This window comes from Gymnodraco acuticeps, unplaced genomic scaffold, assembly GCF_902827175.1.
Source record: "Gymnodraco acuticeps unplaced genomic scaffold, fGymAcu1.1, whole genome shotgun sequence".
Lineage (NCBI taxonomy): Eukaryota > Metazoa > Chordata > Actinopteri > Perciformes > Bathydraconidae > Gymnodraco > Gymnodraco acuticeps.
Genome location: NW_022992265.1, coordinates 4214090 through 4233656, shown reverse-complemented (window position 1 = coordinate 4233656; position 19567 = coordinate 4214090). Strand labels below are relative to the sequence as shown.

Below are 19567 nucleotides of genomic sequence, written 5' to 3'. Positions count from 1 at the left end.
CAGAGGAATGTTCGTTAATGTTATAGTCACACACTGGGTTTTCCTTGCCTGGGTCAATTTCACAAAAACAAAAAGACCAATAATGAAATTGAACGGGACCATCATTCGTAGTAGGTGCCTTTCTATGCAGGAGAAATGTGGCTGGGGCAAATAAGAATGACGTTCAAATGTGTAAGAGATTTCAAAGCCCCTCTGTCTTTTGGAGGTGTGACGTGTACGGGGGAACACCTGTCCCTCAAAGACAGTCTTGGTATGTTCAAAGATTCAGAACCTAAGTGCGGCCCTGGAGCTCTTAACCTCAATCTCTCACAGTTCAAAGTTTCCCCAGAGTTTAACCTTTCAACAAGTATCTGATGCTGCGAGCGAGGGAATACATCATTGTCAGTGAGGGGTTTGAATTTCCCTTGAGAGTTTTTGGTTTAGAAGTCTGTTTTTAAACTCAGTTATGAAAAGCAATGCAATTTCTATGATTCTAATACATTTGTTTTTATTTGTAACCCTAGTCATAATAGTAGTATAGGTTGTGACCAAGATTAGAAGAAAGAAATTGGAGTTTATTTGTTTTTCATAGAATACTACTTCATAGCTATTATTCATAATTGCACATTTAGGATCTGTGTAATTATGTGCAAATAACACTGGCTTCATTAACATACCACAACCTGAGTAAGGCACTTTAAATCTCATTACGAAAATGTAAGGTTCATCAGAAGCATCAAGAGCAAAACAAAAAGTAATCTGGACAGCTTCGAACAGATCTGTATGGAAATGCAGAACATAGACTGCGCATGGTAAATCCACATGAAAATATTTGACTTTTCATCTGACAGCTCAACATCAATACATATTGCTTCAACCCCGGCTAACAGCATGATCACATCAGCACATTAACTATTGCGCTTTGAAGGTAAAAATGCTGATTGATGACTCGTATTTAATCATGTAGAACAAATAACAGAATTAAATTAAGAATCCCGACCATCATTCATCTTCAAGGATATTTTGCTTGCTACTTCAAATCGTCAGTGGAGGGAGCCTCACAAGTGTGTTGTTCCCATACTTGCTCAGTGAGATAACACTTTTCTAACACAGTATTCTAAACTACTCATCAAGCAGACAGCGTGAATATAAAAAAGAAAAAACTACCATATGTTTTATATTTGTCATAGTTTTTGTTTTCTTTGTTTTCTACTGCTTATTTCAGTTTAGGAGAAATTATAAAATGTGGTTGTATGATTGTGTTGTGATAGTGTGTTTTAAAATGGTCTGTAACTGTGCTGCTACCTATCTTGGGCCAGGACTCTATTGAAAAGGTGATTTTTTTTATCTCAATGAGACCTATCCTGGTAAAATAAAGGTAAAATACAAAAACTAAAATATCAAATTGGTCCACTTCTCAAAATGAAATAGGACATTTTCATTTGTAGGTTTGTTACATCCAACCCACTTTAATACCAACTCTTCAGCTCAGTCAAAGTGCAGGAGCAAGACATTTCAGAAAACATTTCTGAATAGGACTAAACAGCTGGATCTGTGTCCAGCACTCAAACATTGCCAATATGCTTGTTATGTACCATTATACACTTCAGATGTGATGAAGAGGTAACTTCGGGACTTCTTAAATTGCAATATTGGCTGTTTTTATTTCATATTCTGTTTGAAAAGCACATAAAAGCACTTTAAAAAGCAGGTCAATTCTACTAATAATAATAACAGTCATAGTAGTAGTAATACTGATGGTAATACCGCTACCAAAGTGATGATTTTGTTGTACTGTAGTTAAAGTAAAGCCAGAATGTCAAGGCTGTTTCATAAAATTCCAAGTAGTTATACAAAAATAAAAGCCGATTTGATGAATTCTGAAGTGGGTGGAGATCTCAAAAGAATCCTCCAGCAGTTCTGAGTACTGCAGATAATCAAACTGCACCTGAAAGGTTGTGTAAGGACATTTTAACAAGATTCTTTCACTGGAGTTGCTAAAGGCTGTGCCCTGAAGCAATGCCTACAGAACAGCTACCAGTGTTTGAGTAATGAGCATTAACTCCATAAACTAAATATCACAGTCCCGCACTGTGTGATTTTCATTGGCATAAAGAAAATGTATTCTTAAAAAGACTTATTAAAATAAAACTACTTTGCTCTGAATAATATGAGAATGCAGGAATCACACTTTAGATAGAGATCAACGGTTGAAACATAAGTTATATATCCTTAATCAATTTAGAACAGATATCCCAGGAGGATGTAGGAAAAGGAAAAGCCAAACCAGTACACAACTAACCGCCCACTGGAACTAATTACTACGGTGGCCCTGAAGTGCAAGACACAACAGCATTTCAGAAAACACCACAGAATAAACACCACAGCATTTCACATTGGACGGAGAGGGTATTCCTTTAGGGAGAACACTTCTTGTTTGTGATTGGACAGAGCCAGCCAGAGAAGCACTGCTGTGATTGGTTGTTTTTGCTGCCAGTCAAGAACTGACACTTCGTGATTGGTCAGCACCCGACAGCAACTTGTCCCAACCACAGTCTATGGTCCCAACCCAACACATCAGCCGTTAGCTGTAGGCACACACTCAGAGCTCACAGCTCCTCATATCTGTTCAGAAACTGGACAAAAGTTAAACATGTACAAACCACAGACTGTCTATGTCATGGTGAATACAGTCGCTGCTTTATTTATGTCTGTATGACGCTGTTGTGAGTGTGGACGGAGCAGCTACAGGTTAGTTTTAGCCTGATCGATCCGATTCCGATAGGATTTACTTTGAGACACGCCCCGCCCCCTCTCCAGCGCGTCTTGTTTGAATGACAGGAGTAAACACATCTGACATCCACGGTGAAACTCGAGCGATTAGAGCGATGCCAAAAAACCTAAGACATGTTGCTGTCGGGTGCTGACCGATCACGAAGCGTCATTTCTTGACTGGCAGCTAAAACAACCAATTACAGCAGTGCTTCTCTGGCTGGCTCTGTCCAATCATAAACAAGAAGTGTTCTCCCTAAAGGAATACCCTTTCCGTCCAATGTGAAATGCTGTGGCGTTTTGTGAAATGCTGCATCGTTTTGTGAAATGCTGCATCGTTTTGTGAAATGCTGTGGTGTTTTCTGAAATGCTGTGGTGTTTTGTGAAATGCTGCATCGTTTTGTGAAATGCTGCATCGTTTTGTGAAATGCTGTGGTGTTTTCTGAAATGCTGTGGTGTTTTCTGAAATGCTGTGGCGTTTTCTGAAATGCTGTGGTGTTTTCTGAAATGCTGTGGTGTTTTCTGAAATGCTGTGGTGTCTTGCACTTCAGGGCCACCATAAATTACCTTTTTGTTTGTAGAAAAATAGCCGTGTCAGTCACACAATCACTTTTCCATCAACAGGAACTGTGTAGACCTGTGACACATTATTTTTCTCCGCAGGTTATGGAACACATGAACAACAACAGTCACTCAGCAGGCTATCCTGGCTATCTGCTGTGTCCGTTCTTATGGTTACAGAAACGTAATCTTCTATCCATGGCAGAGGGGGAAGGTTGGGATTAGAGCACACATCTGGATAAGATGTATAAGGGTAAAACCCGAGAGCAGCAGTCTTCTCCCAAACGCAGCGTGTTGGGCTGCTCAGCCTCAGTAGGATGTGCAGTGACTCAGCAGTCATCGCTGCTGGAGAGGTCCTGGAGGGGCTCCCCAGGGACTAGAGGCATGCTGATTAGAAGACACGCATACCTGTACACACTGCATGAATGCACTTTAAACGCTAACCAGCCCATACACAAGTGGTGGTATCAGTCTCTTGTGGGGGGTTAAGAATTGGAGGGGAGCCGGTTCAAATATGGCACTATGCAGTCGGTAGAGGGCGGGGACTGGGAAGGTGCAAATCCACTTTATTGGCGATGCCGAGGTGCCCTTGAGCAAGGCAACCACCTTAACTGTTCTGGGCACTGTGATACAGCACCATCACTCTGACATCTCTCTACATTAATGCATGTCTCATGGTGCTTTGTAGGCATGTTATTCAGGTATGTGTGTAACAATTGTGAAAAAGACCAACAGAGTAAAAATCAATCTTCCCCAGCAGGACTAATAAAATGCAAATTATTATTATTATTATTATTATTATTATTATTATCAAATACATTTATTTTATTTATTTATTTGCATTTTTAATAGATTTTGTAATGTATTTTTCTTTATAGACAGGACATCCGCGTAGCCTGCAAATCTATTAGCCATGTTGACATGACACACATGTACACGCATTAACAATCCCCCGCACATAATTGCGTAATTACAAAACTCAAAACAAAAAAAATGTAAGTGATCAGTCACTACCCTTAATGAAGTAGGTTGAACACAAAATACATAATTGTATTATCACATCACAGCTGCAATGAATCTGAGTATACCTTGTCATCAGCATCCTGCCTCAGAATCATTTGAGCTTAAGAAAATGTTTCTGAAATCGCAATCGCTTATTTGCATGCATTAAAACCAGGGTCAAGTAAGTCACATGTGAAGAGGGGGAGAACTGCCCGGCGGCTTGAACACATTAAAGCAGAGTAAATGGTTTGTTGATTTAAAGAGATTAAAGCACACACAAGCACAGCAAGGCCTGCTTGATGGATTTTAATTAACTTGTCATATATAAATTGTATGTTATCAGGCATTACTAAATTAAATGCTGAATACAAGTGCTCTTTCTGCTTGGGTGAGTTGAATAAAAAGCTACTTAGAATCTCGATTGCGTCTCGCAGATGAAGCATGATGCTGCAGCAACGGGTGGAATACATTCCAGCGAACCAAGCCCTAAACAGCCATCCAAGGAGATTCTCGTTAATTATGTACAGTACAGCCACATTTTAAGTCCTCTAGCATCTCATATGATCAAGCAGAGGGAGGCCAGGTTCTCTCCCTGAGTCATTTCGGGCAAATAGGTTCCACTTCCAAGAGTAATTTCTGCCAGTTATAATAAGGAGCTAATACATAATGTGACACACTCTGAAATGCAAAACTATTCACAAGGTTCTCGCCAAGGCTGTGCAGGGGCATTTAGAATGTTGCCGGCCGCTAGCCCCGTGATGAGTTCCTCTATCTGTGAAGTGTCCTGGGAACAGTATCATAAATCTGCCAGTTAAAATGAATGATTTAGTTTTGTGTTAAACTCTGCATGTGAAAAAGGAACCAAATTCCATCACATAGCACCTTCTGATCAAAATACAGGAAAAGAAGCCATCTTGGCAAAAATGCAGGTATTTGCAGCAATGAGATGGAATTATGGACACAAAAAGGGTGTGAGGTAAGGTAGTGCCTCCACACAGAACTGGATTCAAAGGATGTTTGTTCTGTGTATACAATATCCAAGAAATTAATAAGTTGTTACTGAGCTACCAATAAATACTGTGAGCACTTCTGCGACTGAGCTGGGTGTCCGAATTCTATGTCTGCTTCCAAGAGCATTTCATGCAATATCATGACATTATAGCACAGTGATCTACAATTTGAAAGAGGAACTGCTGTTATTTTCTGGCATATTTCGGCACTTGCTGTGTTTCATAGCTACATATTCCCTGAGCTCTAGTGACCTTCTGAGCAAACACACAGGCTCATCCGGCCGCAGGGGGAAACACCAGGCCACAGAATAATTCATTTGACTTCCCAAGTCTTGGCACTGATTTCACCAAGAAACCTGCCAAACCATTTCATATCTAAGTCCACACATAATACAGTGATTCACACACTGCCACAAAAGAAGAAAACAATGAATTGATGAAGGGCAGATGAAAAGTTATTCAACATTTCTGGCGGTGCAGAAACACTGTTAATTGTTTTCTCTTCCATAAAAATAATCCTAAATATGTTGGTCTTTTGCCAAATTCTAAAAATACAAACAAAAGCTTAATTAAAAACTTTAGTTTGGTGGGACTGAAATTGTTCCAGAGGGTCAAAACGCACCAATACATTAACAAAGGAAGAAAAGATGCAACTCAAGCTGTATAATCTAGTCGAGCAGTGTCAAAAACAAAAAATATCCAAACCAACAAAATCATCATTTAGACTGTACCACCCAGACCAGCCTAGCTTTTTTTTCTCTCAAAGACATGGCATGAAGTACTACTCACAACCTTATCCCACTAAGACATCAAAATCAAATCCACATGGCAAAGTACACAGAGTAAAATGAGCTTGCCTGATAAGGACTGGCAGAAAAAGTATGAGAAAAAAGAGCCTTACCGTTTTCTGTGTTGTCGTGCTCAGTGTCAGTGAGAGTCAGATTAGAGTTGGCCCTGCTGGAGAGGCACGAGCTGCGGCCTGACTTAGTGGTGCTGCGGCCCCATAGCCTGACTGCGTGCTCCGGCGACATGATGCCGTCCGTCTCGGTGTCGGCGTCTGAGCCCACACTGACTGAGTACTCGCGGTGCGGCATTCCCATGTCAGTCCTGTAAGTGGCTACGTGGGACGGGAGGCCCTCTCCAAAGCCGAGGTTCCGAAGGGAAAAGTCTGCCCCTGCAGCAAAGCAATAAACACAAAGCAGTGGTAATTCATTCTGCTACTAACTGCATCACTCAACATAATGAACTGTATTCATTACCGAAAAAAAAGATGACAGCAATATCCTGCCCTTGAGAGGTGCAGTAATCATTAAAAGGCAAAGGTTCCACAAGCAATGCTCGTGAAAATTAGGATGCAGGTACATTTAGTATTTACAGTTAAGCACCTATACAGCATCATTAGCATACCTCAAATGTAAAATGTGTTCATGTCAGTGTCCTGATGCAAGATACGAGTCTGGTTTCTACAATATCCTAAACATTTGAGCTCAGTAAATCCAGTCGATGCTTTGCATTAGGCTTTTGTCATAATACAAAATGTTCCAATACCAAATTTCAATCTCTCATGTATGTAAATCTTGTATTGGAAAACTGAGACATCTGTCTTCCATTTCCTCTCCTGAGTTTTCCACTAAGGTCATTAGGATTACCACGCAAGTCAGGAGACTTGCAAAGCAGTCCTTGATGATTTGATCTGTAACTGCTGAAAATAAAATCCAAGACAAGAAAAATGCATTTTTTTGTCTTTCCTTCAGTGCACCACTTTAAGGAAACTGTCTATCAGGAAATACTCACATTTATTTAGTTATAAAATGTAGACTTGAGCTCCAGTTCGATTCAAGGCTTCTTCGAGAGTGCAAGCACATCTGATTTGAACTTTGACGATCAATTATACATCTGTAGGAGCAGGTTAAGGTTTGCATGTCTTCCATGCAGTTTTTAACACTTGCATGGTGAATTCAATTCCTGGCCACCTCGGTTAATAGTCCAGCTATGTGGTGTGGCCTCTACAGCGACTGAATGTGAATTACCGGGAGACTCCTCATTAAAAAGCAATGACGCATATATTGAGACCAGGCAGTACCATGCCTATAACCTAATAAAAGGCCCGTTTTATGTCTTTGTGCACTGCTGGATGAGGTGTACTGATATAAATGACATTCTCCTATATTGACATTAAAGCATTTCATAACATTGGCACAGCTGAGACCCACCTTGCCGGCTGAACTCGTCCACTTCGTGATGAACCATTTCCTTGACACGGCTCCCGTAGGCCATCCTGGAGTCATGGTCGAAGGCCTTGAGTGTTTCGCTGGAGCTGTAGGATTTGGGGTTGGGTTTTCCGTCCTCGCTGTCTGCAGAGGAGCTGGTGTAGCGGCGCTCTGTGTCCTGCCGGGCAGTGAGCGAGCGGTAGGGTCTACGTTCCTTCACTTCCATGGCTGCCTCCACACTATTTTCAACATCAAATGGGGGTTAGACTGCCTGTTTAGTATGAGTGATTCTGTAGAGGAAAAGCAAAAAGAAAGGGGAATTAGGATAGTTGATATATAAAAAATCCTTGACAGCTGTGTTGATTTTTAATATCAAATACGGTCCTATATATGCATAATGCTAGATCACGTATTAAAACAAAAGTAGAAGTCACAGACCACAGGCACAAGTGTAACTGTGGAATAAAATGCAAATGCTTATTTGCAACCTCAATGTATGCATGGCTCAGCACACACAGGGGGAGCACGGAGAACCACTAGGATTAGATTTAATAAAATACAGCACAACAAATCTTGCACCTATAAAGTTTACGGTGCAAGTCTCCTACAAATATTCCCTTTTATGTGTTGTATAGAAACGTCGGGCCTCCAGCATCTGAAAAACTGGCAGGTGTCCTTCCATGAATTGTGTTGTTTATAAGCTGCAAATCACAAGTTGCAAACTGAGGGGCCAAACAAATCTCGGACTAGACGGAGCCAGAGATGATTAAAATCTGTAACATAAAACCACAACTGTCAAATAGCACACCGAGTACAGGATCAATAGAGGGAGGAGAGATTTTATTCATTCATTTTTCATACTTTATTTTCTTCCCTTGAAGGACAAAACATTGAAGTAAAATTATGCTTGAATATATATAGTTTATAACCTATTTAGGCATATGTAACCCAAGGTAAAATGTATGCACGAACGTACTGCTCTTAATCTATTTAAAGCTGTTAAAACTGATGAAAGGGTACCAGAGCAGAAATACAACGCAACAATGTATTTGTCTCACTCCTACATGTGTGAAAAGATATTGAACTGGATTAGCAAATGTCAATGTGGATATAGACTTGATTAAAAGCTTAGTCCCTGTTGATTTTGAAACTCAATTGCAGAACATATGGAATAAGTGTGCCAAAAATAGCAATATAATCCATGTTCCTGCTTCTTCCTAATGCAATGTCATATTGAAACGTCAATAGTGAGCCGAGAACCATATCGCTCATGCCGGAGGATTCCATATTACTTGCTCCTATACTTGAAAATGTATTTCACTATAAGCAAAATGGGATAAGTCAGTGGATAAGAGAACTACTGATGTTACTGTCAGTATGCCTATGTTGTTCAGACAAGGATTTTTCCACAATATAAGCTCTTTATGAATACTGTATGAGATGTATGCCAGACAGAACAATAACAAATAATCCCTAGTGAACTATATTTGCCCCTGCTTTTAAAAGAAAACGTCTCAATGAAGACACCATTGTTGGGTTTGGGGGTTTCTTTTTGTTTGTATTGACAGCTGAAAAGATCCTGGTGATTAATGACTTGGGGCCTTCACCACATGGGGGGGCGGGGGGGTGCTTCCACTCTGCAGCCGCAAGAGCACTTCAGCTGCCCCCAAGATTTCAGATGCAGCTTGTATGGGTTGCTAATTTTTACCTTTTTGCTCAAGATCCTTGTTGCTATGTAAATGTGAGTGTGTAGAACAAGCAGCTTTCTAAAGTTTCAAGAATGTTCTTTAAAGTGCATTGTTTTTGTTTCCAAAGCGCTAGGCTCAGGGCTTTGGCCATCTCACTCCTTTGCACAGCCCTTCCTCCTCATTAATAATCGGCTGGTATGCAATGAGATGTACCTTTGAGGCCATGGGAAACCCAGAGGAGTTTTATCAAATAAGAAAATAACAACAGGCCTTACCCAATGACAGATGATGTGGGATGCAAATGTTCCTCAAAACGTTTCCACCTTAAGTGCACCTGTCAGGCTGTCACACAAAGCATACTGTAAAATGTAACCGCGTTGTTCTTTTTTTAAATAGGCTACATCTGGCATTATCATTGTGTTTCAGCGCCAGAGAGAAAAGCTGTTTTACTTGTTCATCTGTCAAGGTCTAAATCCTGGGAGAAGGAGCCAAACAAAGAGAAAATGCCACCGTTGTAATAGTTTGATATACTGGCACGAGAAGATAATAAACAGAAGATGTCTAAACAGTAAGACATGATAAGAGGACTATTTTTAAAGTGTTATTATCTCATAGTGAGACACAAGGGACTAAGAGAAGCAGCGTTACATACGGAAGAGGAAGGTTAATGAGGGTAAATTCACAGAGGAAAAAGTTATTTACAAAGACCGGTGAAAAACGACTGTCATGGATTGAAATCTCTGAAACTAAGATAACCATCACATGCTTTCATTTCAAAGACAACGTTTTTGTAGAGCTGCAGAGTGCCAAAAGGAAGCCAACTGCATATCTATACAATGATCCAAAATCAATTGAGGTCTTTCTGGATAGACAAAATAAATGATGGATGTACTGTTTTCCCCTCTAAAACATGTGCACACTCTACATTTTTCAACTGCATTGTCTACAATTGGCCACGGTAGAGTCAGGTTTGTCCGCGCTTGTAAAGCAAATGTATAGCAGCTGTAAGCAGAAAACATGATGCGGTTCTGCAGAGGAAGGAAGTGATGCAGGGAGCAGTGAATAATGAATAGTGTCAATTGGTGTCATCAGATACAGTCACGTTGCATAAGATCCTTGTTGGGTATTGAAATGTAAATATGGAGGGAGTGACCGCAGCCTCATGAATACGAAAAGCATCATCAACAAAAATGCAACCTGACAACAATGTCTAAGTGTCAATGTGTGAATAACATGAGAAAAGTTGGCCATGATAGAAGTCGCCATCTTTGTCTTTAGGGTGCATCCATCAACAAAGAAAGAAACATGGTCAGCCGATCAATGTTCTCAATAGGACATCACAGATCAGTCAGTTTCAATGACAGGAGAGTGCAGTACAGTTCATACAGAATACCATAATGTATACCACATATAGTCAGATAGCTACAGACAGCATGATCAGTAACATGGCATGTGTCTGCTACTGACAGTTAACTGCTGTGTGCATGATTTTACCGCCTATGATCATAGATTGAAAATAGTTTAATAGTCTCAGACAGAAGGCGGAGCTTATGCTGCTGCAGTGAAAAACATAAACATGCTGCCAGTAGTTGAATATACAACATCAGCCTTCATCCACATACTGTACACACTTGGGCTATTATTTGCATCGTTTTTTACTGTTGTGACAATGTGGTGCAAATGTTTTATCTTTTGTTCACTCACTATAGATCTTAGCAGTCTAACAGTGGTGCGGCTCATAAACACACACTAAAAGCATTTACAAGCACAGTTTTTAGAGCTGCAACAAAGGTTTATTTGAATTATCAATCAGTAGGGTAACTCAAGAAAAAAGGTAGTTATTAACGCTTTTTATGACTTCCCAGAGGCCAAGGTTTCATCTTGAAATTATTTTATCTGACATTAAACAAAACAAAGATATTCCAATTGCGATGAAAGACAATTCAGTTATATTATATGTGCTTGAAATGAAGTGCACCTGTTAGTATGAAGTCTATCCACACACACCCCTGTGTAAAACTGGGTGTTTTATGATTGTGTTGAATTAGTTTTGGATTCTTAATTACCTGGAAACAAATATATCTAAATAATGCACCTTTAAATCCATACAAATGTTGGTAGAATGATAATTGTGTATCTTCACCAACCCATAAAACAACCCACCCGCAGTGAGGGCGGCGGCCTCTGTTAAACAGTCTTTCAGGTTTGTGCTGGGCATATCGTTGTGACCGTTGCTCCAGTGTCAGGAGTTGGTTAAAAATGGGATCTAAATATGTGGGAGGCGTACGGGGTACAATATAAATGCAAATGGCTCTGTACTATCCATCAAACAATTAGCACTGTGCTGAGAACCGCTATTCAGTGCTGCTGCATATAAATCTGGCCTTCAATCTGCACACAGCCCTGCTTTCCATGATAATGAACCGCTTGCTGCTCTTTACATGTCAGATTTCCCATGCAAAATCCAAGACTAAACGCCAACTGACATTCATGGGCAACACAGAGAACAGAAAAGTAACACTTGTGCACAATGTCTGGCAAATCCCTTGGAGTATAATCTAAAATGATTACAGATTACTTGTCTGTGAAATCACTTAATTACTTAGTATTATTACTAATTACTATCACTAAGATTGAGACATAATGTGTGGCTGATTAGTGATGACATTTTTAGACAAACGACTGCTGATACACAGTGCATGAGCTGAATATATTTTGGAGGATTATAGCTTTTCAGTTAATGAGACATACCTACAATTGTAATTTAGCATCAATGTTAATAAAAATATAAATGGGAAAATGATTGAGTAAATCCAACCACAATCCCAATTTAAAATGTAGCAAAAATGTAAAAGTAAATAGATGAAAAACATTTTGAAATGTGTGATTGGTTTGCTACATTTCCTTTTTTTTGTTTTATCTAACCTTGTCACGTAGTAAAAGGATTAATGACAGTTAGCTCGCAATTCAGTAGACAAACATCCACACACAAAAGCAGCATCAGGAGGACGTTTGGGCAAATATCAAGAACATTGTCTACAGGGTCCATTGAGAGCAAGGAGAGCTCCATACAGGCACCACTTACTTCCTTTCTAGAAATCTTTCACATGCCTGGGCTCTAAAGAAAAGAGTCCTCGGCCAACAGAAAGGTGTGTTTTCAACCGAGGGAAAAGGACTTGGGTAGAGGGGGTGGGGGGGGGACTGAACAGCTTGCCAAATAGATCTGAATTCTGTAGTACTAATGTATGCAGGGGAGAGGAGGGGGGAGTATTGTTTGGGTAAGGGGGGGATCTCAGCTGCCGCCTCCTTCCGGGATCAAAAGCGAGCCCAGCCAGCGAGTTAAACAGAATGCGTAAAAGCCTTAACATAAACAAAAGTAGCCTGGGACTGCTGCTGCAGCACGCTCCCTGCTACTAATCACTCTGAGCGATTCAAGGTTTAGTCCTGACAGAGGGAGCAGGCCCTGGAATAATGCCTTTAAACACGGCCCGTAAAGAACAGTGAGAAGCAGTCTATTTATTCACTTTCCGCATTGATGTGCTATCCTGACCTTGGCCAAATACAGCAAAAATGTTAGCGGTGCTATGTCAGGCTGAAATGTCCACTTATCATTATTGCTGCTAAACCACAATGACATAATGTGTGTGTTTTGCTGACTTGACACCGCATAATAGGTTGAGATGAAGGCTACCATGTGAAGAAATGTCGTAAACAGGATAAATGGAAATAAGTCATCTGGTCTCATTATTTTCACTAGTCCTGAGGAACAACTGAGACAACAAATGAATGTTGATGCAGGATTTAGAGCACTTCTTTACTAGTTAAGTGCCTTGGTTCCCAAGCATGGCTGCTGAGTACACGGGTCATGCTAGCGTTGACCTGTCTCTCATTAGTCTACTATTAACGCTCATTATCCTACAAAGACGAGACCCAAGCTTAATGTATAGTTGGGCCTGCGGCGACTAAACCTAAAAAAAGCTAAGCAATAATCAACTTACTGTAAACTTGCTACTGCCAAACCTGCTGTTACAAATGTCTAGGTTAGCAGCCGTAGCCTGAGGAGGCTTCATAGGACTGAACTGCTGCAAATAAATGATGCTCTGAACAACAACAACAACAAAACGTTACATGCTTTTCCTGATCCCAGAGGAATGGTTCACTGGAATTACAAAAAACATTGTCTCACTGTATGTAAATAGTGTTTTATATGGCAGGTTTTCAGACATATCATGCCTTTAAAAATTATTTCACTTCCCTTAATACAATGGAGGACGTGGATGGAATATATGTTCTAGTGCTCACAGAATTAAATCATTTAATAAATAAATAAAAGATACATCTTTCCAGAGTATAATGTCCCCATTTATCTGAATAATCTATAGAGCAGCGATTTTTAAAGTCTGACCCCCTAATCGCACCAGGAGCGTCTGCGCTGCGGCTGCGCCGCGCTGCGACCTCCTCCTGCGTCCTCCTCCTGCGTCCTAACCCACCAGGCGCGTTTCAAAACGTTGCGGAAGCGGAGCGTCGTGTGTACAGCCTCGCAGTTGTTGGATGAACATTCCACTTCCTGCCTGCGCCGCGCTGCGCCGCGTAAAAAATAGGATTCATCCTATATTTTAGAAATTCCTTGCGGCGAGGAGCTTCTGGGACGCTTCGAGCCGCGGCGCAGCGTGTCTGGTGGAATAGCACCCATTGACTAGAGTGGCCGCGATCGCTAAAAAACGCCGCAGCCGCAGCGCAACGCAGCGCAGACGCTCCTGGTGGGATTACCCCCTAATCCCACCAGGAGCGTCTGCGCTGCGTTGCGCTGCGGCGTTTTTAGCAATCGCGGCCACTCTAGTCAATGGGTGCTATTCCACCAGACACGCTGCGCCGCGCTGCGCCGCGGCTCGAAGCCTCCCAGAAGCTCCTCGCCGCAAGGAATTTCTAAAATATAGGATGAATCCTATTTTTGACGCGGCGCAGGCAGGAAGTGGAATGTTCATCCAACAACTGCGAGGCTGCACACACGACGCTCCGCTTCCGCAACGTTTTGAAACGCGCCTGGTGGGTTAGGACGCAGGAGGAGGTCGCAGGAGGAGGTCGCAGGAGGAGGTCGCAGCGCGGCGCAGACGCTCCTGGTGCGATTAGGGGGTTAGGAGGTTAGGGGGTTAGGCGCGCCCCCCCGGGGGCGCTTCAGGGGTGGAGCAGCGTGAGAAAAAAATAACGAGAATTTCAGTTAACTTCAGCTAACTTTAATGCGAGCGGCAACATGGATTGATTTTTAGTGAAGTTACCTAAAGTGAGAGAGGAGACAGCGAATGGCAGAAAACGTCACTTGCACACTTTTGGCTGTCTGTGGAGACCGAGTTCCCCCACCTTGCCAAAAAGGCTGTAAAAGTGCTCATTCCCTTCACCTCCGCCTACCTGTGTGAGTGCGGGTTTTCCGCATTGACTTTGATCAAAAGCAAGTACCGGTCAAGCAGGGGCAGATCTACCTGCCACCCTAAAAATAGCCTTGCCACCCCAGTTGGCAGGTTTGTTTTGAAATCAAAGTTGTTGCTCATCGGACATTTATGAGAGAAAATCCCTAATGTCCGAGTGCAAGTGAATGCAGCACAAGACGCGAGCCTTGTAACCCCTCCCCCCAGCCCTGGTGCAACGGGACGGCGCAAAACAAGAAGCATTCGGACCCAAGTAGACGGAAGGAATGAGGTATTTGCGGTCTACAATGATGATGAGAAGAGACTGTCAAGTTTGGCTGCACTCAGCATTGAATCAAAACGCACTAAAGCTTTAGATCTTAATAAGTTTGTGATGTGTTTTGCTGATCAAGATGGTAATCGTAATAGCCATGCCAACTTGATGCTCTGCTCACGGATGACTCGATGAGCATAACAAACTGTTACAGTTTTTCTCGATTGCCAATTTTTTTTTTAATTGCTGTTTCTCAGAACACTAAACACAATTCACAAAACCAGACACCCAAAGTGCAAAACACCTCATTTTTCCTGCTAAATGAAGAACTGCCCTCAAAACTACATAAACACTTTCCTAATGCAAACTTTAGCACCAAATATAACACACTTCATTCATAATACTAGATTGTTTGACCACCCAGCTACACACTGCTGAGCATCATCTAAAGCACTTTCATCTGTTATGAATTGCTTGAGTTTACAGAAATACAGTAAATGAAGAAATACAAATGAGTTGTTGAAAAAAATCACATTTTATTCAAAGATAACACTGTGCAACATGCATCTCAGCACATAGTTACTATGCTTCGGATCTCTCTAAGTGTGATGGCATTGTTTTCCAAAACCCAGTTTGTAACTGCTGCTTCCTGCCTCATTGGACATCCTTAGCCTTCCACCTCTTTGTTTCTCAGTCCTTCAGATAAACAGCAAAGATATAGTGGACTGTCAGTGTGTGTATTGCATAAAAGTGAGTTTACCACAGTACATTGTGCAGGATCTTTGTACAGTTATAGTATGCAACATGCCAACAATTCAATTACAGTAATGAAGTAAATACGTTTCACACAATAGATATAAGCACTGATATATCATGAGAGTATTCTTCTTTGTCCACGTCCTTTCCCTCCCGCTCTACCTCTACCTCTCATTCTTCCTCCTCTAACTCTCACCCCACCTCTTCCTCCTCCTCTCACTCTCAGCCCAGCTCTTCCTCTTCCTCTGGCTCTTGCTTCCATGTTGGCTTCCATTGTTGCTGTAAGAAAGTACTCACCTGTGGTCTTTTTATGGTGCTAACATCCTGATTGATGAGCCAACAATTATGCTATCAGGTGTTTGGTCAGGTGGAACGTTTTTCTCGATCATTGGTCCATGTGTGAGGCATTTTGAATATCAGTGTTTTAAACCTACTAACACGTGACTTTATGTCAGATTCCTGTCTTACGTGGAGAAACGTGTGCAGAGGTTTGCACAAAGTGCCATGTTGATTTGCAAATGGTGTGAAAAGCTGAAAACGTGTTTAGAGTTTTGGAGATTTGAGCCGATGTTTTGCTCTTTGAGTGTCAGTTAAAATAATTGTGCTTTATGTAGAATTTTAGTGTGTTAGCAATCGAGAAAAACTGTAAGATGATGACCTTACGTGTGTAAATACATTTTTTTCTTTGAGGGGGTCTGCCCCCAAAAAACAATTTAAGTCCTGAGAAAGTCAAATAAGACGGTGTGTAAAACTACACTGCCCAGCCAAAAAAAAGTAACCACTTTTAGATTTAACTAGGCCAGTAGGTAAGGGCATTCCACTGAATAATAATACCCCTGCATTATAGCAACAACAACAATAATAATAATAATAATTTGGGAGGGGGGGCGCGGCTGTTCTTATGTTCTCTGAGGGGAGGCTCACCTTCCCACACTTTGAAAACCCCTGCTAGAGCTTGGTGTCTACAGTTTTCCATGAACTTCCCTCTACCAAGGTATCGTCCCTGAAAGTGCAGACAGCAAGGTCTGTAACACGGACAGGTCCAACCATCCATTTGCAACCGCTGTATTTAAGGTGCAGGCAGAAATAACAGAGAATCATATCTCAGTATCTTTGCAAATACAAAATTATATATCCTTTCACCAAAAGAGTTAGGTATAATATCATAACCTCTAAGTGTGGGTTGGTGAGGATAAAACCTGAAAATAACATTATTTAGAGCCAATGCCATGACAGCACAAATATTGCTTTTCACTGTTTATGTTCTTTATTTATTTCCTAGAGCTACACTTGTGGTCCTTTACTATTTTAGTACAGTGGCAGGGAACATTATTTTTGAATGAATGACCTAGACATCTTAACAATATTCAAGCAAATAGTTCATTCATGTTTTTGGAGTGCTTTAGCTGAGCGCTACCTTCATTTGACTTTTAGTTAACACTGAACAACTTGAGTACTTTTCAGTTGAATGTTAGATCAACTGAGGAACTTATTTTCGAGAGCTTTTCAATTGTAGCAAATGGTCAAATAACCATAACTGCTCTTATTGTAAACACAATGTGTATACTTGTCCAATATTGTAGCTACTGGTTTAAGTTAAAATTCATATTTTGCACAGATAACTCTAACAAAGCCTTATGTTGGCCATTAATGTATTTCCCGGGTTCATAATGCACATTGTATTTTAATGTAATGTTGCCGATTGCATTTGTCTTAGCATCTTAAAAAACCTCTTTCACCTTTCTGGTGCTTCATATACCAGCGGCTTAACAAATGGCCCTTGCCTTGGTCTCATTATAACATAACTGGTTGTATTGTGCGGACCTGTTTTGTATTGTCCTCAAGTATCCATGCAATTGATGTTGCCACTTAACGGAGGATGCAAAATGAGGGGAAAGCTAATGTTTATTGTTTCTCCCCCAGCACTTTATTAGTTTTCCAGTCAACCCTAAAAAAAGGCTGCCTTGGTAATTTAAAAACAACTCTGAGGAGTGATAAAGGTACAGAAATGAAAGCAGGTGACTCGTGATATTTTCATTGTATTCAAATTCTAAAATTGACATAAGAAATGCCTGCAGTTTCTAGGAAACTCCAATAGAAAATGAGTCACTGATGTTATCACACAGTTATAGATGCAAACATACATCTTTTGTAAATAATGCAACAGTGAGAACAAATTCTCTAAAACTCATTATTTTTAAATAAATGTATTTACTTATTAAATATGTGGTAAACATTCATCTGTCCAAGGAATACAGAAATAAATCCAAACCACAGATGGTGCTAATCCCTGTCCTCAACACATTATTACAAGCTATAATAAAAGACAGAAAAATAACAAAAAAACACAGTTAATCCAGGAAGGGTTTGAACCAAGGCAAGTCAGATCTCAGTTAACTCACGGCATCAACATTTGCTTTACATGGGTCTCAAGGGACCACTTCTGTTTGGATTTCACCTCCCTGCCTAATATGCAATCAAGAACTGACTACAGATGAAGTCTGTAATTTATGAGGTACAACATACATTCCCATGCATCCTTCAATTCCCCCAACATATTGGATATGAGTGTTTCGTCAAAACCTTGTAAGTGCAGTCACAGCTTTATTCAGTGTTTTTCACTTGTAATCAGATCACAGAAAGCACTCTGTTCTTCCATGAATCCCACCACCAAGCTGCTCCATGGAAATCCCCCACTCAGCTTCTTTCCCTGCGTGCCAGGTTATGAAGACAAAGGCAATACTTGGCCACTGTGTTTCTGCAGTGGAAACTGTAAGACTGCAAGATAGTAGTGTCCTACTTCTCGGATACCAATTACAATTCACTAACAATGGGGGTGCTGAGATTTCCGCATGATACGTAACTTGTATACTGTAGGTGCAGAGTACGGCGGTACAATGAAAACATCACAGACCCAGGGAGGTCTTCCGATGTTCAATCACCACCGCCTTGGGCAGGAGTTCCTAACTCAGTATAAAACTAGCCATTTCCTTGTATCTTTCTTTCTCTTATACATCCTTGTTTGGCAACCCTCACATCAAGTAGTAACTATTGCAATTACACTAAAACCTGCTGAGCAATGTGTGGATTTGTTTATTTTCCCCTTGATCAAAGAAAACTATTGAACAGTGGAAAGACCGGTATTCGTTTCAACTATAAGCATCAATCAATCACATGAACTGGACTAATTACGTTTCCAGAAAACAGCAATAATAGTGATCTCGGCTATGCTTTTCAAATGAATCAAATAACCTTAGAGGATGTGAACATGAAAACCATGTGATGCACAACTCTGCTGTTAGAGACAATAAAACCAGTGGCTCTTCAATATCAACAGTTACAAATCAGCACATGCAGCAAAGCCAGACGGAGGGTTCCTGCATGGTAATGATCTTATTCTAAGTGCCTAAAGGAGTCATCTCCGCAAGCCCCGCTTTGACAAGCACACACCTCCCACATCTCCCATCTCAGCAGCCTCTGGGTGGGGCTAATCACTCTGTAGCTTCATCATCCACTGCATGGCAGCTCCGGCTGTTAAGATGCTCTGTCTAGAAGGCGTGGCTGCTGCAGTGGGCTGCTGTAAACACACACAGCCTGTTTTCTAGAGCTGAGCATTACAGCATCACATTTATAGAAAAATAAAAAGCCCCTTCGTAAAACATTAAGATTGAAATGAATGTTGCCATCCTTTTAGTGCTTCAGTACAGAAAAGATTCCTGAGAGGATTTTTTTCAAGGATCTAAGAGTGGGTGTTTGCTGGTTTCCCCCTAACTGATTATGACATGAAATGGCTGACGGGTAGCTTGGCAGTGCTGTGTTGACCTGCTCAATCCCTTCCCTCTGCCTCTAAGGCACCAGAGGTCTGCACTCTCTGATCTCAATGGCTAAACATGAGACAGTGCTGAGGTTATGC

General features: G+C 41.1%; 1 protein-coding gene across 1 annotated transcript in view; it reads right to left on the bottom strand.

The window, feature by feature from the left end:
* Positions 1–19567, bottom strand: part of tenm4 (teneurin transmembrane protein 4) — a 174909-nt gene that overhangs the window by 121871 nt on the left and 33471 nt on the right. The window contains 2 exon segments of the mRNA XM_034207004.1: positions 6226–6498; positions 7538–7824. Coding sequence (XP_034062895.1) covers positions 6226–6498; positions 7538–7760 — 496 coding nt within the window. The 5' untranslated portion in view covers positions 7761–7824.